Below are 23,097 nucleotides of genomic sequence, written 5' to 3'. Positions count from 1 at the left end.
TTGAAGTGTTCTTTTGTATATTGTATGTATATGTGTGTATTTGATATGAGCGATTCCACAATTTCCCCCCTGCTTGGTCTAAACAAATAATGTTACCCACTACCACATTTTCCTGATTTCGAAAGTTGCCATTTAAAGTGACTTCCGTTTTGTGTCATGTCTGTGAGTCGCTTTTTTCTACAAAATTAAATAAACGAACATCCTCAAGACTGGTGATGCCATCATTTTTGCCAAGGGTTGAAGAATAAGTCATACAGAGAAAAAATGTAACAGTAATATTTTATAATAAAAATATAAGTCACACACGTCATTTTTTCTATCATAGTCATTAGCAAAAATGTATATTTTGAGAAACAAGTTATATAGTGCATCTGTATCTATATTTTGATAAATAAAAGCACAAATTGCTGTTCTTTAAAGTATATTTTTAGAGTAAAAACTGTTTAAAATTTCAGGGAAAAATATTTTCACATTTTAAAAGCCACACATTTGAGGGGACAATGTCTCTAAGAAGTTTTATTAATCTATTTCACAGAAACAAGAAGTGCAAAAATGGTCATATGCCTTAAAAAGCAATTCCGAGGTTTTTTAAGCACAGTAGTATATTTATTTTGTATTTATTCAGGAAAAAGTAGTAGTTTATTTAGATAAGTTGTATATTTCAGAGGGGACTTAGTTCGTTTTCAATAATAATGAAACACACAAGAATGAACTAATATTGACCTGATTAAAATAAAAATTAGGCTAAATTTCAATAGATGATTTTTTAGGGGGCACATGTTAATTCTAATCCCCCCCCCCAAAAAAATGACACAAAGCTAATCGTAGCAATGTTTTAAAGGATTTATAATATAAAATGAAACTAAGTAAAAAATGAATGAGACATTCTGGGCAGGGGACAAATATCCTGACAACTTTTCCCATTTTATTCTCCATTCAAAAATACACTTTCAAAGCCTCAGACTGACAGAATGACGATAAAACTTACTTTCGTGAGGACCATTTGGTCCGTGTTAAAACTCCTTAAAGCTGTGAACAACACAAACCTTTTTGGGGGCTGGGTGGGAGGTTGGACGACAGAAGATGATGCGTCATGTTCCACGACAAGCCCCCCCAAAATAATAATAAAAAAAATCACCAATAGCCATTGGAAATCATGTTTGTGCAAACAGCATTACCAGAATATCAGTGCTGAATCTCCCTCAAAGCGGAATCAGCGACACCATTTCCTTGAATTCATTCGAACACACGAACGAACGCACTTGAGATTTGAGTTAGATTTTTAGCACCACCTGGTGACCAAGAGTACAAATAAATAAAGTGGATGATTCATGAGCGGGTTTGGAGCATTCTTCAAAGGTACACAAGCACACACGCGCACGCACTTTTCTTTGTCAGTTGAATGCAACACACACCCAAACACACGCATGCACGCACAAATGCACATACTGAGCAAAAACACACAGACGTGGAAAAATACAACCACTCACCAGGCAAAATAGACTTTTCCCCCCCATGGCTTTTTGAAACCTTTCTCAATACTTCTGCACGCTTTTGAAAGCCCACCCTAAAAACAAACACAGACACATTGTCCCCATGACGTCACAATGTGGCCTCCACCCCGTGACGCCAGATGCACTTTTGTCTTTGGGAGAGTTTGTCTACAAGGGAATTTAAGATGCAATCGACGCCCGGAAAGATGACGGAAGGTAAGCCTTGAAGAAATCGGATATGTGAGCGTGAGGGGAATCCAGGTGGACGTGCGGACTTTTTAAGGCCAACATTTTGTCAGGACGTCCGAGCAATGGCCAGAGTGTGGGGTGAGCAGATGACCCGGATGCTTGAGAGAAAAAGGAAAATCAATCTGAAACAAGCGCTGATGCGTGCGGGCGGGACGTTCGGCCACAGTCGCCGTCCGCGGGCGGAGACGGGGGGGCATTTGTGGAGAGTTGTTAGAAAACAACAGTTCCTCCGCGCTCCCCTTTGAGGACTCCCAGAGGTGAGGGCCACTCTAGCTCTGTCCAAACGGATAAGGTCCATGAAAACCCTAGGAAAACAAACAAACAAACGGAAACATGATTACGACGTACAATTTTGAACATTACGATCATTTCACTGGTTTTGACTGAAGTTTTTGATGTGGATTGTCACCTTTTTTGACTGATTTTTAAAGTTCTATACAATAACTGAGCGGTTGTGTCAACCGCTGCTTGTTGCAAACAAAGTTCTTATTACCACAAAAGCGAAATGACGATACTTCAACCAAATGTACCACACCGAAAAAGAATGCGACCATACCGGTGCTGGTGAGACAGACTGGAAAAGGTTTTCGATTATTTGTTATAATCAATCATTTATCAATGAATTGTCCCACCTCAAAAACATTGCTTTGAGAAAAATTATGTAATGATGCAAGTACAAGAAGTCCTCAATTTACGAGTTCCGTTCTTAAGATGGCGATGTAACCTAAATTTCTGTGTAAGTTGGAATTTACCCTTTAATACTCCCTAAATCTCTAAATAAATATCCAAATTCACGTTTTATACTAGGCATGAGTATGAGCGCGGATGGTTGTTCGTCTCTGTGTGCCCTGCAATTGGCTGGCTACTAGTTCACGGTGTCCCCTGCCTACTGCCCCGAAGACAGCTGGGATAGGCTCCAGCACGCCCCGCAACCCTCGTGAGGAGAAGCGGTACAGCAGATGGATGGATGGATTAATAAAATAAAATTAATTTAAAAAATAAGATACTGTATTTAACACTACTGTGAATTGGGGCCAAGTTTTTTGTGTAAACGTTCACAGTACATTATCAATATGATCTGTCAAAACATTTCATTCCCAAAGTAATCCGCATGCGCAGAAGAGACGACCTCATTCCAGACGTAGCGTTTATGGACGTAAATGTGATCAAGCGTGTCGGAGCATTTCTACAGTGGAGCGATTCGATAGGAAGTACAAATACAGTATTTGAAAGTGAGGCTTATTAAAGTCAAACATAAAGTCAATACAGTTACTCAAAACAACTTTGCAGATTTGATTTTCAGGTGTTAGCACTCTTTCTCTGCTCACACAGAGCGCATTTTGGGCTCCGAATGCGGTCAATGACATCCGCATACATGCGACATGGCCGTTCCGCTGCGGTTACATTCCAAAAAATTGCATATGTATCCAATCGAGGACCGCATATGAAAGTGGACCAAGTTGGCTTGGAAAAAAAAAAATCGTAATTGAGCTGTTCATACAGTCATTAAAAAAAAATAAAATAAAAAAAGATACAGGTCGCATAAAGGCAAAAAAAAATCTGATCTGGGTCGCATTTGCCTGCAGTGTGAACCTAAAATGTCAGACGAGAAACAGCCGTCTAAGTCGAAGCGTCATAATTTGAGGACTTCGTGTACTATCTGAGGGAAAAATATATATATATTATTCAGAAAGAGCTTGGTATTGTAAAAAATGTTGCTGCATTTGTTTTTGTTTTTCCAAAGAAACATATTTTATTATGCAGAAGTTATTTTTTCTTTTTTTCAAGATAACATTTTCTAGAATGTATCTTTTTAAGGAAAAAGACTGTACATGTCTGAGAATTGTTTTTGAATAGTTCTCAGTTCAGCAGAAAAAAGTTATTATTTTTCAAGGCAAATGTGATACATCATTAAAAGCTAACATGAAAGTTACAAGAACCATTTTTTTAACATTGGCCTTTTTTACAATAAAACTTTAGATTTTGACAAGTATATTTTAGCAAAATAAATTGGTTAATTCAGGACAGATATTTATGAAATGTTTTATATTTTGACCCAAAAAATTGATGATTAGATGGAGCATTTTTTTTTAAATTAATATTTTTTTTTTTACAAAAAATGTTTAGCTTTCTCCAGAAATGTTGATATTTTTAAGAAGAAATGTTCACTTTTGAGAATAAAATATTTTTGGAGAAAGAGCAGTATAGTTAAGGGACATTTTTATCTAGAATTGAGAAAAGTCATACAATATTGAGAAAATAGTTGTATACAATATAAAAAATAGAATTAAAAAAAGTAATCTAAGTAGAAAAAAAACAAATGGATTTCAAAGCGTACCTGGCCACGCGTAACCGGCGTCAGATTGGCCTGCAGGCCATTGGACGTCCTGTTGGCAACATTTTGAGTCGCCGTGTTCTCTCCGTTGCCTTCGCCACCGTCGGCGTCTCGCTTGTTCTTCTGTGGCGATGCAAAGGGGTTGAAGTCATCCTGCACGTCGCGCTGAGGCTGCGTGTTGAACTCAGTCTCGAAGGAGGAAAGCTGTTGCGTGACGCCCAGAAGGCCACCCACTTCCACGCTCAGGATCACCCAGATCACATCTGAACACAAACAACGGAACGTGTAGTGTGTGACACTTAACGTGTGACACTTACCATGTCACATTGCTCATTATGCCATCTACATGACTTCAGTATCAGCTATGTTATTACTGAGCACATATTTTAAGTTACTGCTCATGTTACATACAAGATAGCTGGGAAATCTGAAAAATTCAACCTTGAGTTACAAAGACATCCCTTAACTGAAACCCTAACCGAGGCTTGAAAGTCTAAACATAGACCACAAATCTTGGTTGAGAACCTAACTCAAGTTTTCAACCCTAATTTAAAATACTCACCCTTGCTTAAAACCCTAATTTGAAACTCCAATTCCAGTTTGAAAGCCCAAATCTCGATTGAGACTGAAGTGAATCAATAACGCATTCTTTATGTCGAAATGTCTCCCCACAGTGCCGTACCTCCGTAGAACAAGCCGGTGGCGGTGCACATCCGCCACTGGCCCTGGTACATGCCGGGCGAGGCGGGACTCCTCATCTGCACGCTGAGGTCGGCCACTTCCCGTGGCTCTAGTGACTTCACCATCACTGTGTTGACGTGACCGAACTGGTCGCCGCCGATGTACTTGAGGCACACGCCCGGCGGCCATGACTCTGCGCCTATAGCAGTAAGAGGACACATTTCATTTTTCGCCTTACGTTTGCAAACATTAGGTGCCAGGTTACTACAGCAAGTGAGTGACCACCACTGACTTGAACTTGACATGATGACAAAAAATGGTTGTGTTAGGGCCTGCGCTGCCAAAAAAACTAATTCAGTGGAACATGGGTAAGAAGAATAAATTGTAAATAACCCCTGAACCTTGTTTGAAACTCAACCCCTTATGTAAAAATCTAATTTGAAAGCACACTTTAAACACTGACCGTGGCTTAAAAGCCCACTTTGAAACCCCCAAGATTGTCCTGAAGCTGAAATTCTATTGTGTTCATTTCCCCAGCCAGTTAAGTTCACTGCCAAACTAAACATAAAACAAAGATTTATTCATTGTGTTTAAACAAACCACCTTTGTAATACCTTACAAATCTGCTAGATAACACACAAAGCAAAACACCAAAGATGGGCTAAGGAAACTAGCTTTGATGTTACTGTGTTATAACCCTTCACGCAACAGATCATGGAAAAAAAAATATTTTTTATAATATTCACAATTATATATTCTTTATCCCTCGCGAAAACAACTAATATGACAGAACCCTCTTCTTTATGTACCTCCATGAAAAAAACAAAACAGCGTGCCTTGTTAGCATCATGGCATCTTAGCATACCTGAGTTCTGTATCCTCCAGGTCTTTGTAAATGGCGTGTCCGGTGGGACCGACTCGCCTTCTCCAATCGTCACATCTTCCACAAATGACATGGATGGTGTGTTGATGCTGGGACTCTCAAAGTCATAATATGCGCCAATGGCAGCCTGGAGGTTCCTGGTGGGAAAATATGTCAAAGATGACGATGGTGCTGATGCCAGGGGTGATTTGATGCTTAAAAAACACATTTGAAAGTTAGTACACCCTTTTAAGGCTGCCGCTATTGAATAATTTGGTATTCGGCTATCCTACAAAAAATTCTATTGGGTAATCAATCAGGTATTAATTATTAAAAATAAAAATTCTATATTTTTGCTCATAAATACAGAAGAAAAAAAAATTGCACTTTACAATGAGCGACCAACTGATTTTCATTTTTAGATAATCAACATTTAATACTTATATTTAGTCGGTTTAAAGATTTACACAAATCTCTCCCTATATTTTGGTTCTACGAGAAGAAGTGATGTCACAAATCCAGTAGCGATTTTACCGGCTAAAACAACACGCTTGAGTAAGCCTGTTTTTTGTTTTGTTTTTTCCAAAAGAGATCAGCAGAGAGTGACACTGCATCAAAGAGTGCAGAGTCATTTACCCCTAACTTGAAACCATAACTCTGGCTTCAAAATCTTTGTTCAAACAACAACTATGAACTATGATCTACTTTGAAAAACTAATCCTGGCTTGATATCCTAGTTTTAATCCCTAACACTGGAATGAAACATTTACTCTAACGCATGCTTGAAACGTTCATTTGAAACCCTAACCTTGCCCAGAAACCCAACTTTGCCCAAACCCGTCTTGAAATGCTATCCCTGGTATTAAATACAAATCTTAACATAAAAAGCATAAACCTATCTTGGAATCCCACACTGAACTGAAAACCTAACCCATACATGACACACTAACACAGGCTTTACACTATCCCCAACCCTGGTTAAAATCTTAATTTCAAACGCAACCCAGGCTTGAAGCCCTACTTTGATAACCCAACCCTGGCAAATGTCGAGTTTTTGTCGCGTCTTTTCTTTTTCAATATACGGGAATAGTATAAATTGTAGAAAACGTTACATTCGGGACGATACAATGGTGGTCGTTTTTTTTAAGTATTTTGTGTGAGAACGAAAGACTTTTTGGTTTCCGCCAACGCATCACGACCGATGACGTCACCACGCGTAGTGGCGTTGCTGACGTAACGTCGAGTGAGTGGTAGCCTGAGCGCGGGCTAGCTCCAGCTGACGGCTAAACGGGGCTTTAATTAACCTCTTCGGCGGGAAACTTGCGTGTTTTTACCTGTCAAACTTTCCGTTTAACGTGCTCAATGAGCCTCTCGAACGGCATGTACGAGCTGTGAAATAAACCGAAACTAACTTCGCGCTGTGTGTCTCGCCTCCATTTTATTAGCACGTCAACGTGAGCTAACAAGCTAATTTATGCGGCTAACTCCACGTCCCGTGACACAACACAGTACCCGCGGGGCCCTCCTCCTCCGCCTCATCCCCGCACTCACCAGTTGGTCATGTCCAGGAAGAAGGCGCAGCCGGCGGGGTTGAGCTGGAAGCCCAGCAGCCTCTGGAACTCCGTGATGAGGACGTCCTTGTCCGTGGTGCCCATGCAGCTGAACTTCTGCATGAGCTCCGCGTCCACGTCCATGTCCGTGCCCTCCATGAGGGTGGCGGGGGAGGAGGGCGGGGAAGGGGTGGGGTGGGGGGAAGCCTCTCTCAGTCGGGTCCGAGGCCTCGTCTAGCCATAACAAGCTGTTCCGCCGCCACAACAACAAGCGTCAATGCGCATGGCACGACAAGGGGGACGAAGTTTGACGTTGCAACAACCCAGCGCGTCACTCGCGCCAATCACGTCGGGGTGATTACGTCATCTGTTGCTATTTGCAGCGTTCCTCCGATTGGCTCATCGCAGGAGTTCACAAAATCCTCATTTTTTCCGCGGAACGCCTGATACGTGTAAACAGATTCATGCGGTTTAACCTAATATTAAAGCGTTGCAACTATCCCTATTGTCGTTTGTTTTGTGTATTGTGTGTGAAGAAGTTAATAAGTTAGTGCTTCGACCCTTCTCCAACAACCACGCCTAATTTTGTTAAGTGTGGACTTCTGTTTAGAGCTAAATCCAAACGGAAATCGTGTTCATTACGCTTTATTTGAACGATTTCGAAATTTCTCTTGGAAATAGATCTGAAAAGCCGGTAAATTGTGTATTTTTATTATGGTACTATCATGTATGGATTTAAAAAAAAATAAAATATCTGTGATATATATATATATATATATATATATTATATATATATATTATATATATATATATATGTATATATGTATATATTATATAGGGAAGGTCGGAACTTTTTATGTTACGTATTTGCCATAGCTTCCTAGCCGGAACAATTTGTTGGACACGACACATTTCTGGTCGGAACATTTATTAAGAACACTGGAGTAGTGCGTTTGGATGCCGTCTCCCTTGAATCATGCCGAAGTAAGTTGTTATGTTCTTTATTTGGGGTGCTCACAAACGTTTAAACAATGAAACAGACGTTAATATATATTACTAGAGTGGGTTAAGGTGAGAGCACGACCAAACGAATAGACTGGCTTTTTTTGAGACAGTGCGAGCTTCGCTCGGGCTCCGTCTATTTTCTGGAGCGAAACTCGATGCGGAGGGAATTTTTCAATGGTTATTTTGTTGATTCTGATATTATTCAAAAAATATCCAATTTTCCTCAATACATTATCAGTAGCATGCTAGTGCGAGCGTATTTCAAAGCAGGTGGTGCTTGTTGCAGTATCGTTAGCGCTGTGGTTAGACGGGACCACACGCTGGTTACCGTCCTGTGCAGGGGCATCGATTAGAGAAAGGATCGTATCTGAAACACGCCTGTCGAACATACTTGTATTCTAATTGAACTCACGTGTAGCTTGTCAGAGTGGAACAGTATTTTATGCTAAGTCATTAAAGCTAAATTGGTTGAATTAGACAAAGTGCTCCACACTGTGTGCAAGAGTTTTTTCCCAATGTCATATTCTAGCCTAAATGTGTATTTAGAAATCAGGGTTTAAACAATATAAATAGGGTATAACATACGAGGAGTAGTATACCACCCAAAGTGGACACTGGTTAAACTGATTAAAAAGTGAATATTTTTTCTTTTGTAATTTCATTCTACAGGTTTTACTGTGACTACTGCGATACCTATCTGACACACGATTCGGTAAGAACAGCATCACAATTTCCCTAACAAATAAAGATGCGTGAGTCTGTTAAATTTCTCTGCTCTGATTTGTCAGCCATCGGTGAGGAAGACCCACTGTAGTGGGAGAAAACACAAAGAAAATGTGAAGGACTATTACCAGAAATGGATGGAGGAGCAGGCCCAGAGCCTCATTGATAAAACCAGTAAGCAAATTGGGGTTTAAACATTTGTAACAAATGCATAATGAGGTGCTGTTTATTAAAATGGTTTCCCCTCTTTTTTAACAGCGGCTGCTTTTCAACAAGGAAAGATCCCACCAACGCCATTTGCAGGTGCCCCCCCTCCTGGTAAGTATGAATGGACTGAAACTTGTAACATGTTAAGTTTGGTTTATTCAAACCTAGTAACTGTGTGGGGCTTTTTTTCTTTAAAACCAAAAATGGAAGAAGTACAGACTTTGGTGGACGGCCATTGTGGCCAATTGAGCAACACAATGTAACGTTGTTGGTGTTGGTTGTTTTTAGCTGTGCCGTGTTTACGCAACATGGCACACTCACTTTCCCACCACTGCTGCTGCTGCTGCTGTTTCAATGAAGACGTGTCACAAATAAGTACTTAATGAACTCTAGATTAAGTTGTTTGGTCATTTGTTTAACAACTTTAATAAACGGTAAAAAGACAAACATGAGCTTCTGTGGCCACACGACGCCCAGGCTCTTAATGCGGAGACTGACAAACAGCCAAATACACACCGATAGGCCTACACACGCGTCACTCACCGTCAGGCCTTTTAACGGCACACAAATTCAAAGTAAAAAATACTACGGTCTAGAATGTGATGATGGAGACCTCCTCTTGGACAAACGCAAGAAGAAAGTCTAATCAAAATATCTGGGTATGACATAGGTGGTCCTCCACGTCCAGGCATGCTGCCCACACCGCCCATGACTGGTCCTCCCATGATGCCTATGATGGGACCCCCGCCTCACGGAATGATGCCCGGCGGACCCGGTATGACTTTGCAGCTTTGTTAAAGTAAACATGTTTAAATTTGAATGTGTAATTCCTATTGCCGGCATGTCCACATGCAGGAATGCGGCCACCGATGGGAGCACCCATGCAGATGATGCCAGGGCCGCCTCACATGATGCGTCACCCTCGACCCATGATGATGCCGGTCAGGCCGGGCATGATGAGGCCGGACAGATAAGACTGGCGTCACTGATATTTGCTGCTCTTTTTAAGCGTCGTTGCCACAAGGAGGCACTGCAGAGTGATGACACCACAGCGTCTGATTTGATTCAAAGTTTCAACACATACTGTCTGTCATGTATTTATTCCTACTTAATACCAGACACTCAACTTTGATCGATGTTGTTCTTGTACTTGTGGTCTCCTCACTCTTCAGACACACCTGCTAGAACTTTGAACATCAATTCTTGTTTTGAACATTTTTATTTTATTTTTTTTCGTACTTCACTGCTTTGAGAAATAAAGCAGTCGTTTAAAACCAGTGTCTTGCCCTTCTCCTTTTTATCTTCTCTGACCTCAGGTATCATTGCAACTTCCACATTCTATTGCAATCCAATACAGGACATATTTCCAAATAAATATATAAACGTATGCTTTTACAAAGATAATTTTTTGGGGGGAATTTGTTCTCGTTTGCAGTGGTATACAGTCCAATTTATATATTCAGTGTGGTTGAACTCAACTGTTGTCAGGCGCCAGTCTGGCATTTTGGTCGTTTGACTGAAAGCATGGAATTTTTAATTCCCTCATCACATATGTACAACATATTAATGGATAATTAGATTTGAAAAGGTGAATAATAAAAATAGTTCAGTTTCATTAAATTGGTTTGGGAACAAAATTATCTCAACGTTATTACAACTTGCAATTTTCACTTTTGGTACAGATTTTATAAGGTCTCATTATATCACTGTAAGGTCAGATAAATACCGCTAAATAAACACTCCTCTGACTCAATCAAAGATGAGTATTATAAGCAATGTAGTACAAGGCAGCATTTATGACACATGCACTCAGGATATAATCCTATTCTTAATCCTTCCAAATGTATTCTGGGAAAATTTTAAACCCTCCCAGCACCTGAGCAGAATGTAAACTGTTGTCACGTTGGTATATGATGCATAAAAATTGTATAAATCTTGTATTCCTTCAATACTGTTCCATATAATCTATTAGTAATGAAAATATGTACCGACAGATGGCGACAGAGAGTCATAATAGCCTGACTCAATTACATGTGACCAATTTTCTTAACCTATCTAAATTAACGCTGTAGTGAAGTCATAATTAATTACAGTAAACATTCGCATGTGACACACTTTGACGCCATAAATATAAAACATTCCGATGAAAAAGCGGTACAACAGCACTAAGTGAGTGTGCGTACATGTAACGAGGACCCCCAGCACCACATCTGTCAATGTACTCTTGGAGACTGACAGCACATGGACACTGTCACGTGATGGTCACCCACACGTTCTCACATTCATGCACATTTTATGCAAAGTGTCTGTCACGTGACATGAAAAAAACTGTCTTTATGAATATTGAATGTGGAGCTTTTCATACTATGAATATATATATATATTGTCGATTAATCCTATGGAGGAATAAAAGAGTAAGTTAATGCTAATTAAAGTGCTATTGTCCAGAACAAGTGATGTATTACAGTGTAAGGTGGCATCCTCCAAGGTTGACTTTACGTTTTTTTTTTTTTTTTGCATTGCAATGAGATTCTTATGAGGAAGAAATTGATGTGAAGAAATGATAACATGTATTACTGTATGTCTCCTCTAAAACTATGACAAGCTATATATATTATGGTCATATTTGTAAAATTTTTGCATAATCTTTGGATGGCCCTTGTAATTTTGGGAAAAGTCAGCTCTCTGCGTTTGCGTACAGATGCTAACAAATGAATATTTAACACGCTTATTTATAAAAGATGAACCTGCAGCAGCAGCAGGTGAGGGAGGAGAATCACAGTCAGTGTCCACAAGGTGCCCTGTGCTGGTGGGCAGCCCATAAGGGGGCCACAAGGGTGGTTTGTGGTGGGTGGGACACAGGCTGCACTTAGTGAGGCAGAAGGTGGAGGAAGTGGAGCTCACAGTCACGTTTAGGTCTTCATGGAAGATAGGAGAATTGCACTAGGCAGACCGTTTTTACCGAGGCATAAATTTTCCCTTCGACGTACCAGATATATATTTTTAATAAGGTAATTTTAACTTCCGACATACAAGATTATTTCTTTAATAAGATACTTTAAAAAGGATTAAATTGTAATTACATAGACAGATGTGAAACATGTGGTGTCCCTCAAGGCTGACTTTTAGGTCCCATCCATCCATCCATCCATCCATCCATCCATCCATCCATCCATCCATCCATCCATCCATCCATCTTCTGTACCGCTTCTCCTCACTAGGGTCGCGGGGGGTGCTGGAGCCTAACCCAGCTATCTTCGGGCAGTAGGCGGGGGACACTCTGAACTAGTCGACTTTTAGGTCCCCTACTTTTTAATTACCACTGAAAAATTGAAAATTGAATTTTACGAAAACAAAGTCACAATGTTACATGGATTACATTTTCAGAAAAATATATAATTTAATGTAATTCTTTAAATAATTTTTTGTTACAGTAGTAAGTCAATCCTATGAGACATAAAGGGCCCTATTATTATACGGAGCTGCGCGTGCCCTTCTCCGGGAAAGTCTAGTTTACCATGTTTGGCAATTTGGCAGAACGCGCTCCGCCTCGCTGGGTGTTCCGGCACACCGAGGCCATTTTGTATTGCATGCCTGACGATTTGATGTAGATTAAACCTGCTAAATGTAGGTTTCAATTGTGACGCAGGTGGTGGAATGCAATTTTGGTGGATTGGATTAAAGCGCAGACAGATTCTGCGCTCCGCTGATATGCGTGGTGGATGTTGTGGTATTTTATTCGCTAATATTACATCAACGTGTATCAAGCCCTCTAAATCATTGCAGAATTCAATTCATTGTATGTATTATTATTATTTTTGTTCTTATCACCTGTTCCATAACACATGCTGGTATGTGTTGGGTTGTTGTTACACACAGTTTGAAGATTGGGGGGAAAAGGCGTCGCCAAGTGCCCCCTTTACAATCTGCAAGTGGAGATCAACTTTCTGTTCCTTATAAATGTACTTTGCGAGCGCCGATCTGCTGGACGTACTCCAAGCGAGTCCATTTTGCCTCTGCCATTGTTCTCATCTGAGCTCAATTTAAACGGAATGAAATTGAAAACTTCAGGAATAAAGTCAGCTGTGTTCACTCCCACAATAGCGCAAACTCCCCTTTATAACTCCACTCATGCGCAGTTGGACTGACTGCACTTTGTACTGGACTTTTGCTGGGAACGAAAATCGGGCCCAATGTGTTATTTTTCAAGTACTGTAAATCAACAATTTCACAAGAATAGATTGTTTTCTGTCATTTTTCGAGAATAATTTAGGACAATGAATAGTAATTTTCTGAGAATATACTTTTTCTGGATGGTGTTGAAACTACTGCGTGTCATTTTTTTCCTCTTGAAATATTGTCACTTAGTTGTTGTATAATAATTGTATGCATTAAAAAAAATGAGAAAAATAATTGATTTTTCTGTAATATTTTGGACTGTGGCCACTCAACAATAACAATTAGACATTGTAAAACCGTTTATACAATACTGACCATACAATACACCTTTATTTATAGCGCATTTCTCAACAGCTGGAGCTGGTACAAAGTGCTTTTCATATGGTGTAATATAAATTAGCATTTATATTCGATCCTATTATCCAGTTCTATTCAATTCCAACCAAATCACCATATGAATATTAACTGGAATAATATGGTTCAAAGTCACCATCAGAAAACCTTTATTACCTCTACTGGATTTTAGCGCAAATTTTTCACATTCCTGCTTGTCTTACGCAAAACAAAAGTCACACCTCTGACTTTCCTTACACTGAGGTCTTGCGCTATTTGGTTACATTTTGGCCAGATTTCAATTTTCACTGAGTGACGCCCTTTTTGGGGTATATTTGTTTGCCGACGAGGAGCTAAAAGTGGAAAAAGCTTCTCCATTTTTCATGTGGCCTCACCTCTGATGAGAGCACTTGAATGTTTTATCATCACCTCTGACATATGCTGCATCTGGTGCCGAGCGCCAAGGGAAAGCGCTTGCCAATTTGTGTCACTACTTAAAGTGTTCCTGCTCCCACCGGCCACATCTTCACATTATACAGTATATATCCTGTATACAAATCTACAACTCGACAGCATCTGCCTTACACATTCTTTTCGCATCAGCAGCACTTCTTAAACTAGAAGTGATTCATGAAAACACATCTTAAGTTGGGTAATGGGTTTTAAAAAAAATATTTGGGAGAAAAAAAGTGATTATGATTATGCAAGAATTTAAAACAGATCTCATGAGAATGAAATGTACTTTCTGAAAGAAAGGTGTAGTTTTAGCAGGATGAAGTCAATTTTCATAATTTGTCACAAATAAGTCGTGATCAATTGAGATATTCTTTAAAAAAATGACTAAAAAGGGATATTAAATTCATGAGAATAGAGTTGCAGTTTTGAAAAACTAATGTAAAAATCAAGTGAAATGAAGTAATAATTTTCCAACAATAATGTAAAAAAAAAAATTTAAAAAAATAGCTGTGTAAATTCAAACTCAACATCAACAACAACAACAACAACAAAAAAAACTCCAGAGAAAATAAAGTAAGTAATGATTTGAAAATAATTTTTTGGGGGAGGAAAAGTCAAAGTCTATGAGAATTAAGACATACTCTTATAAATTAGAGTAAAAAAATTCAAGTAATGTAATTTTTCACAAATAAAGTGTCCCAATTACACAGAATGTAGCATTTAAAATAGTAAAACAGAATTGCTTTCGAGGAGAACATCGGACTTCTTGAGGAAAAGTTCAAATCCAAAAAGAAGCATAACATTTTTTCAGGAAAAAGTGATCATCTTCTGAACAAAGCATTTTATCTAATATAACAATGCAGCAGTCTTCTAAGTTCAAAGTTACATTGTTTTTCTGGAAAACAAATCTCGAAAGATCCCTGTTTGCGTTTGATTGAGGGATGTCAAGGATCTTGCAGTGCAAATCTCATGCAAGGAAATTTGGACTTCTAATAAAATTCCAAGTGGATGCTTGTAAGCTTTTTCTTGAAAAGGTAAGACTTTTTTCTCCTGTCTAACTCTCTATTCTCATAGAGAATAAAAATGAACTACAAGCTAATGAAGGTGCACAATTAGCAGTTTAATTCATGATGATTGCAGCAGAAAGAAGCTAAGGCGAGAAATGTTTTTCCACCAACCTCACAGGCCTCAATTATTGCTCACGTTTGTCCTTATCTCCTGTGAAGACATTTTCTTTTCTTCCCTCCTGTCAGTCAACAAGTGAAAAACTCATTTAGCATTTAATGGAAGCGCGCCGGTCGTTATCGCGCCGCGTGGCAAACTGCTTAGCACTGCTGTATTTTCTTCAAAGTCAGTGCGCCGTCTTTGTCTTACAACATGAGCGCAGGTTTTATTTTATTGAATTCAAATTCTCATGTGAGAGCATTTGGCAAAAAGACATAAAGCGCCACCAACAATGGTGACATGACTCAGTCGTGTTAAAAAAAAAATGAAATCGTTTCAAAGAGAGTCATTCTGCCTGGTCTCAAGGGGGCGTTATGAAATGAGACAACACGATTCACAAAACTAGCACTAGCTTAAAAATGCAGTAGGCCATCTTGCACTTTAATGAATTCTTAAGCACAAATCTTAAAATACAATGAAAGAGAGGATTTTGCGTTAAAAAACGTTCTGAATTCGTATTTTTGAAGGTTAAGTGAGCTTCCTAATTTTACCATAATAAATTCGAGGTTTTACAAAAATAAATAACTAAACCAAAAAATGTTTTTATATATACATATATGAGTGTATCACAGTACAACGATGCAGAGTTCAATTGCGGCTCCAGCTTTTCTGTGTGGAGTTTGATTTTCTCCCCGTGCCAGCGTGGGTTTTCTCCGGGTAACTTCGGTTTCCTCCCACATTCCAAAAACATACATGGCAGATGAACTGAACACTCAAAATTGTCCCTAAAACAAAGCATGATTTTATTTCTGATATTTCTTCTGGGAAATGCATTCAAAATACAAACAGCTCGAGGGTTAAACAGCTTCTCGACACGTATTCGAATCCTCCCATCACATGTTGAAGTGGATACATTTTCCCTTTCATCCTGCAGGTGGCAGTGACATGCATTTCTAGCTGGATGCCAACCGGCCAACAAATGAAGAAGACACTTGTGCCATTTGTAGACTCAAAAGTCAGGATCATACTAATATCAGAGATGGGCATTCCGGCCCATTTTAAGAAGAATTTTTTTAAAAAAGGACAAAGCCCAAACGAAAGTGTTTTTTTTTCAGGAACTTTAATCCTTCCTAAACAGGGTAAGTATTGCGTGTACAGAATTAAAATATTTTTAGTCGGAGCAGAATGAAATCTTAGAATACTTATAGCGCTTTAAAAGGACGAAGATGGATGGTGACGGAGGACAATTATTTTTATGAATAAAGCCAGAGGGATGTTGACGGAAGGGTGCCCAGGTCGTGGACGTCGGACGGACCGTCGAAAAAAGGGTCAAGTGCTATCACTACCGCCTCAACTAGGACAAAACCGAACACTTTTTTTTCCAATTTGTCCAAGATAAAACATAAAATTCTGAATAGTCATCCAAAACGGAAGGCTGTCCACAGCCATGGTAACAAGCACAGTGAATATTCAAGTGCTTTTGAGTTTTCAACAAGTAAAAAAAAAAAAAAATTCTCCATTCAAAAGTCAAGGCCAGACTCTATTTTAAGAGCCGCTCTTTATGTCCTGAAGATTCTAAGAGAGTTAAAGTTAGAAAGGCTAAAAGGCTAAAAGCCTGAGTGCCAGGTGGACACAGACTAAGACTATTATTAAAACAACAAAGTTTGGCATGTCGGCAGAAAAACAACTCTGCAATAATGACCACACGTAACAATTTAGGATCATAAATGTTAAACAGGTTTAACGTTCATGATTGTCAATCCTTTTCAGGGATGAAAATTCACTCTTAACACATCCCACACCGGAGGCTTATGTTGTCCGGGGCGAAATGCTCAAATTTTGTCCAGAAAGTCAATTTGCATGTATCCAGCTTCAACACATCCCACACCAATGGATAATCGCGGAGGATGATCTTCAAGAGACAGACGATAACACATCCGGCCTTTGCTGAATTTCTTTAGAACAGAGGGAAACTGCTCAGCTGGTTTGTGTGTTGCCCACCTTAACTAATGTCTAAGGTTAATCTTCAAGTCAACCGACAATCGGGCCTTTGCTGACATTGATTGGAGAACATCACAATGATTCAAATTCTTGATATGGATCTTCCACACTTTAGAAAACACAATTCGAGAAGACTTTTGACAGTGCTAAAAATATGATACAAAGAAATAACATTGAATCAACTACTGTGGGTGGAGTTCTCGATTATAACATAGATATAACACATAACATTTTCCTTCCTAAAAATCTTCAATTTTTTGGGGGAATTGGGGGGGGGGGTCAATTCTGAGCCAGCGGCATTAAGATCTGTCAGCGGTTGTTGTCATCATCCTCCTTTGCTGATGGCACAATGGGAAACATGGAACAGTGCCCAGTCCTTTCACTGACACATACACTTATCCGACACACACGTACGCACACGCACACGCACACACTCCACATACATGCACTGTTTATCTCGTCTGATTCTCTACAGTGTGCTAAATTAATCTTCTCACAATCTTCACGCTAACGTGTTGATGTTGTGCAATGCGTTCACTCGTCGTATAAAATTACACGTTTATTTATAGACGCTTGTTTTCCGCCGACAAGCACAAGAGAACGTCTTCCTGTCGGGGGTCTGGGAATGTTATTTTGTGGACAAACAGCACGGCCGCTTTCTTGAGGTCAGCATCAGAGCATTCAGACTCTCTGAGGGGGAAATAAACTCAAGCCAAATTGAAGCACTTTCCCATATGAAAAATGGACACTTGATTAGGTACACCATTACAACACCCAAAAAAGAAAAATCAACATCCAGATCAACTGAAGAACATATAGATGGATTTATTTAATTTCCACACTTTTGTGGTTTAAAAAAAAGCCAAAGAAAAAGCCAAATATTTTTGCTCAGAGAGCTGAAGTCTCATTTGATCACATATCTTTGATCGACTCTCAGGAGCTGTTGCAATTTCGGTTTCTGTATGGCTACTCTCATCAGACTCTTCTTTACCACCACTTTTACACTTCTGCGGTGTCATCACTAAAAATCCAAAGTAAAATCTAAAGAAAAAGCCAAACATACTTGCTCGGTGAGCAGAAGTCCGACATAATATGGCTGCTTTGATTGACTGGCAAGATTATGTACAAAATTGAGTTCTTTAAATCACACTTTTCCTCTTTACCATCTGTACCAAGCGCTTGTGGTGTCAGTCAAAAAAAGTCAAAGAAAAAGCTAAACATACTTGGTAATTCTCACAAGGTTTGTGAGTGTTTCTTAAATGGACTGATGGGATAAATGTAATCTTGTGGGTCTATTGTTCAATTTTCCTCTTTGCCATTGTGAGACACTTCTGTCATCCCTGGAAAGAAACACATACTGAGCATACTTGCTCAGTGAGATGAATCTTCTGCCGACATCTCTCTCGCATGAGTATTTTGGCGTTTGACTTTCCAGGCACATATCGGAAGTTTAAGTTGCACCCTGAAAAATTGTTCAACTTTGCAAGTTTTCCCTTGGCTCGCCTCAACTTGCCTCATTGGCCTGCTTGTCGGCTCCACGTGGGAAATGGATGTCGGCGGATCGTCTATGGGAGTGAGGAAGTTGTTCTTCGCCGCGTCAACCACGCACCAGCGGAGACGAGACAGCGAGGGGGAAGAGGACCCAGGATCCTAAAGATGCGTTCGTGCGCCACAGAGCACACAACCCAGCCGTGCCTCCCGTGTGCATTGTTTGTTGCACTTCCTGTGTCTGTGGCGTGTGTGGCGAATGTTCATGAGTCACGGCTGTCTTTTCCCCTCGAGGATGATCGGCCCGCTCCTTCATGTTTGTACTTACAGTATGTCGCTCGTAACAGGCCGTGAAGACGTGATGCTGTGGAACCAGGGGTATCCAAATTACGGCCCGGGGGCCATTTGCAGTGCGTCGTCCATGATTTAGCAACCCGTAGCAAATACTTGAAAAAACTTTTGAGATATTGCTACTTGCTTCTTTCATGAACTGCTTCTTCCATTTGTTGTCAATGTAAGTGGAAGTCAGTGTCACTTTTTGCTCCATATCAAATGTGGTCCTATTCATGAACATCATGAACTTCAAGTACTGGAATTGCTTTTAAAAAAATGTCTGCTTATTACACTAGTCAACACATTTTTACAAAGTCATTTAATCAGAGATGCAAGTAATCTTTTCTAGATGATTTATTTTTCTGCCCTTTTTTTATTTCTCTCTTGCACATCAGGTTTTTATAATAATGATGATTCTTCACAATAATATATTATGTAATTCAATAATATATTTAGTAAAATTCATGACATGACATATTAGGCAACAAGTGGATTTTAAACTTTCAACCTAATCATCATGATGGAGATATATATTTTATATATATATATATCCGCATCATTGTCACTGAGATCATCAGATGTGCTCGCCTTCACTTGGTTTCATTAGATGTGGCGTTCGTTTTTTGCTTGCTCAACACTATTCGCAGCAACGTGAACCCTCCCCCACTTCGCCCCCACCCACCCTAAGGGAGCGTAGGGGGTCATCTTCTCTGTCACGGCCACCACAGACGCGAGGTGAGCAATTCGGAGGAGCTTGGCTGATTGAGGGCACGGGCGCCCAGGCGTACTGTGCATGGAGATGGCGGCCCGTCATAAGAGCATCAGCGCCAAGAAGAAGAAGAGGAGGTTGTCATGGCGACACTGCTCGGATATCAACACTTCATTGTTATGGTATATGACTTCCTCTTAATTAGCCTAAAAAAACAACATGTATATCACGACAAAGCAGGAAACAAATATACTTGGAGAACCAAGCTTGATTGGAAGTCACAACTCAAGCAATGCAAACACCCCCCACCCTTTCTTCCGTTTTCTCTCCGTGTAGGACATGCGATCACGGTTGACAACGGGGTGCTCTACAGCGACCATACCAGCCTGGAGGCCTCGTCCACACACTGGCTTTCAAGTTCATCCATCCATCCATTATCTGATCCGCTTATCCTCACGAGAGTCACGGGCATGCTGGCGCCTATCGCAGCACTCTTCAGACAGTAGTTGAGGTAAACCATGGACTGGTTGCAAGCCAATCGCAATTTAGAGCGTCCAATCAACCTACCACGCATGTTGCTGGAATACGTGAGGAAACCTGAGTACTGGGAGAAAACTAACGCAGGCATGAAAAAAATAAATACATTTTATTTTAATCCCTACATCTTTGCTATTCCCCCCTTCTCTGCATATTGTTTGGGCACTCGTGCGCTCAACAAGGCACTCTGAAGCAGCCATACTAGTGGAATAGCTGACACAATAATCTTTGTTATTTGATGTGTTTATATGTTTACAGTATCAATCAATCTGAAAGAAAATACATATTTGGGGTGTGAGCAAGTATAGCTAGATAGCCAACATGATGCATTTGTGCCGGATAACCGCCGATGCCAACCAAGGCACTCAAGTTCAACCCAGACTCCAAAGTGCATCACCAGGGCGGCATTTTAGCCACGCTGCCCCAAAACAATCATGAAAACTGAAATGAAAACAGTTTAACGCTAGCTCCACAATTCAGTACCACAAAGCTCACAGTCTATACAACTTTGCAGCACTTAAGTTCATATGTGTAGAATGTATTTAGAAACATATCTCTAAATTCACTTGAAGGTTATTATTGTTTAGAGCAGGGGTGGAGAAACTTTTTTATTGGCGGGCCACAATGGGTTCTAAAATTTGACAGAGGGGCCAGACCAGGAGCAGATGGATGTGATGGAAGTGTTTTGCTAACCTCACCTCATCGGAGGAAAAAAAATACATTTAATTTTAAATAAAAGTGAACAAAAGCATTACAAAAATATTTATGTCTTTGAAAAACCAGAGTATTTAGAAAATAAAACTTTAACAGGTTTATTCATTTAATTTTTTTCAAGTTCGGCGGGCCGGATTAAAACGTTTAACGGGCCACATGTGGCCCCCGGGCCGTATGTTGCCCACACCTGGTTTATTGGTTCGGACAAGTCTTTCTAGGATGTTGCGGACCTCTGTCAAGGCCAAAGTGTTGTAAAATGCTAATTAGTGCTCCTCAATCCGGACGCTTACTAAAATTGAATGTGTTCTTCCATGGCTCATGCACCAAACAGACACTTAGTAACAAATTTGACATCATGTCCGTCCTCTGAAAATGAAGGAGCTCGAGTGTGACTTCCATTTCAAGTGTCTTGGCAAATGATTCATAGAAAGCAAAGTAGGCATCCCGTCCTCAATGTGCACTAGTAACCTGATTACCCGGCTGTCACTCCGAATAAGGACCAGGCTTTTGGGATGCTTCTGGGATTCTCAGTCCATGGCAGAAATCTTGGGGCATTCTTGGCAGAGGCTGCTAACTCACAGCAAGAAAACCTAACGAGGTAAGAGGAAGCACTGATTAAGACGTGATTTACAGTCGCCTTTCACAAAGTTTTGAAGCTGCGCCCCCTTTTAATGTCACAGCATATTTGGCGCACTCCCTCGGGACATAACAAAGCCTGTTTGTTGCCAATCAAGGTGAAATGTTGATTTTACCTTGTAGAAGAAGACAAGCCTTTTGGCAGTCTTGTCAGTGTTTTATGGATATCAGAATAGAAAAAAAGAGGGTTACATTTAACCTTTTTTTAATTTGAGAACAAGTCACATTTTATAGGAAAGAACTATGTAAATCTGTCATTATTACACCAGAAGGCTGACAAGCTCTCATGTTAATGTTAGGTTAAAGATTTGCTTGTGCTATCATTTATTATATCCTGGGAAAAAAATCCTTTGGACATATACATTGCGTGTGCATGATTGAAATGTGTGTGTTAAACTAACATATACCGATGAAAAGAAATAAAAATGTCACTTGACACTATTTTAATCATGCGCAACTGAAATTTTTTAACCCTGCGATTTTAGACAAATAGTTTGGATTGTTCGGAGTAGGGTTTGTGTTGGTAATGTTAGTGCGAGTGGGGTATATTAGGGGCACATTTGGGTTGTGTTTTTTTTTTTTTTGTGATTTGGTGTTATGATTGGTTTGGAAACAGGTTGGTTTTGGTTTAGTTTTGTTAAAGTTAAGATTTAAGTTATTAAGGTTACTGCTGGGTTTCGTATAACAGTATGTTATGGTCTTGTAAATAAATACAAGTGAGGGGAACACAACATGACATTAAAGCCGGTGTGGAAAAGTGAGTGAAGAGAAGTGATTTAAAATGTCACCAATTTCACGTGTCTCAGCTCATCCGGCAGGTCGTTTTGAAGATGAGGCACTGATGAAGAATGCGGAATCTTATCAACTTTGGAAAAATCAGAAGGGTGTGGGGCTGTGCGCTGGCTTGGAGACGGGGCTATTCATGCTTGAAAAATAATCATGAATTTGTAAAAATCAATTCTAAAACAAACTGGGAGATAATTTGGTGATGCAAAAATTGGGGCGACATGATGACTGCTTCAGAAAAGTATTCTGCACCATCTGCAAAAAAGGCAGATTTTTTTTTTATACTGGAGAGGCGCGTGTTTCAGTAAATTAAACTGTAGAAAATTTGTGAAGTCGCGTATTTGTTAGGGATAGGGAAGGGAAGGGTTAGGTTTGGAGTTCAGGATTATCGTTTGCATCGTTTAAGATTGAGGTTTTGGTTGAGTACAATGACAATAAAGGGATTTCTATTCTATTCTATTCTATTAGTGGTCGGGTTATGAGTGGTTAGGGCTAGTCAAAATGGGTTAGAGAAAGAAAAAAAGAGAAAGAAAATTAGTCAAATACTATTCCTGTGAATCCTCTGGGCAGTTTCATAAGAAATGTGGAGCGTTGTGACTGTAAGGACAAAAGTCTATCACTAAAAGGAGTGTGTCAGCCTGACGGAATGGAAAAGA

At 39.8% G+C, this 23,097-nt stretch overlaps 2 protein-coding genes across 2 annotated transcripts; one reads left to right on the top strand and one right to left on the bottom strand.

The window, feature by feature from the left end:
- Positions 1-905: 905 nt before the first annotated feature.
- On the bottom strand, positions 906-7,499 carry ilrun (inflammation and lipid regulator with UBA-like and NBR1-like domains). Its single transcript, XM_088310105.1, has 5 exons — positions 7,172-7,499; positions 5,624-5,778; positions 4,760-4,957; positions 4,081-4,340; positions 906-2,047 (listed from the first exon to the last, which is right to left on the bottom strand). The coding sequence occupies exons 1-5, from the start codon at positions 7,327-7,329 to the stop codon at positions 2,012-2,014; spliced, it is 807 nt and encodes a 268-aa protein (XP_088166231.1). The 5' UTR covers positions 7,330-7,499; the 3' UTR covers positions 906-2,011.
- A 538-nt stretch (positions 7,500-8,037) lies between these two features.
- snrpc (small nuclear ribonucleoprotein polypeptide C) lies at positions 8,038-10,382 on the top strand. The gene is made up of 6 exons (XM_088309218.1): positions 8,038-8,154; positions 8,845-8,887; positions 8,964-9,072; positions 9,157-9,216; positions 9,776-9,880; positions 9,961-10,382. The coding sequence occupies exons 1-6, from the start codon at positions 8,147-8,149 to the stop codon at positions 10,077-10,079; spliced, it is 444 nt and encodes a 147-aa protein (XP_088165344.1). The 5' UTR covers positions 8,038-8,146; the 3' UTR covers positions 10,080-10,382.
- The last annotated feature ends 12,715 nt before the right edge of the window (positions 10,383-23,097 follow it).

This window comes from Idiotropiscis lumnitzeri, chromosome 11 (assembly GCF_059441095.1).
Source record: "Idiotropiscis lumnitzeri isolate Australia: NSW breed Sydney's pygmy pipehorse chromosome 11, RoL_Ilum_1.0, whole genome shotgun sequence".
Lineage (NCBI taxonomy): Eukaryota > Metazoa > Chordata > Actinopteri > Syngnathiformes > Syngnathidae > Idiotropiscis > Idiotropiscis lumnitzeri.
Note: the sequence above shows the minus strand (reverse complement) of the source record. Positions and strands in the feature narration are given on the sequence as shown.

Coding starts and splice junctions, on each gene's coding strand:
- ilrun (XM_088310105.1), bottom strand. CDS start 7,329: ATGGAGGGCACGGACATGGACGTGGACGCGGAGCTCATGCAGAAGTTC. Junction 5,779..7,171: donor TTCCTGGACATGACCAACTG/GTGAGTGCGGGG, acceptor TTTTCCCACCAG/GAACCTCCAGGCTGCCATTG. Junction 2,048..4,080: donor CGCCGGTTACGCGTGGCCAG/GTACGCTTTGAA, acceptor TTGTTTTCCTAG/GGTTTTCATGGACCTTATCC.
- snrpc (XM_088309218.1), top strand. Junction 8,888..8,963: donor CCTATCTGACACACGATTCG/GTAAGAACAGCA, acceptor CTGATTTGTCAG/CCATCGGTGAGGAAGACCCA. Junction 9,073..9,156: donor GAGCCTCATTGATAAAACCA/GTAAGCAAATTG, acceptor CTTTTTTAACAG/CGGCTGCTTTTCAACAAGGA.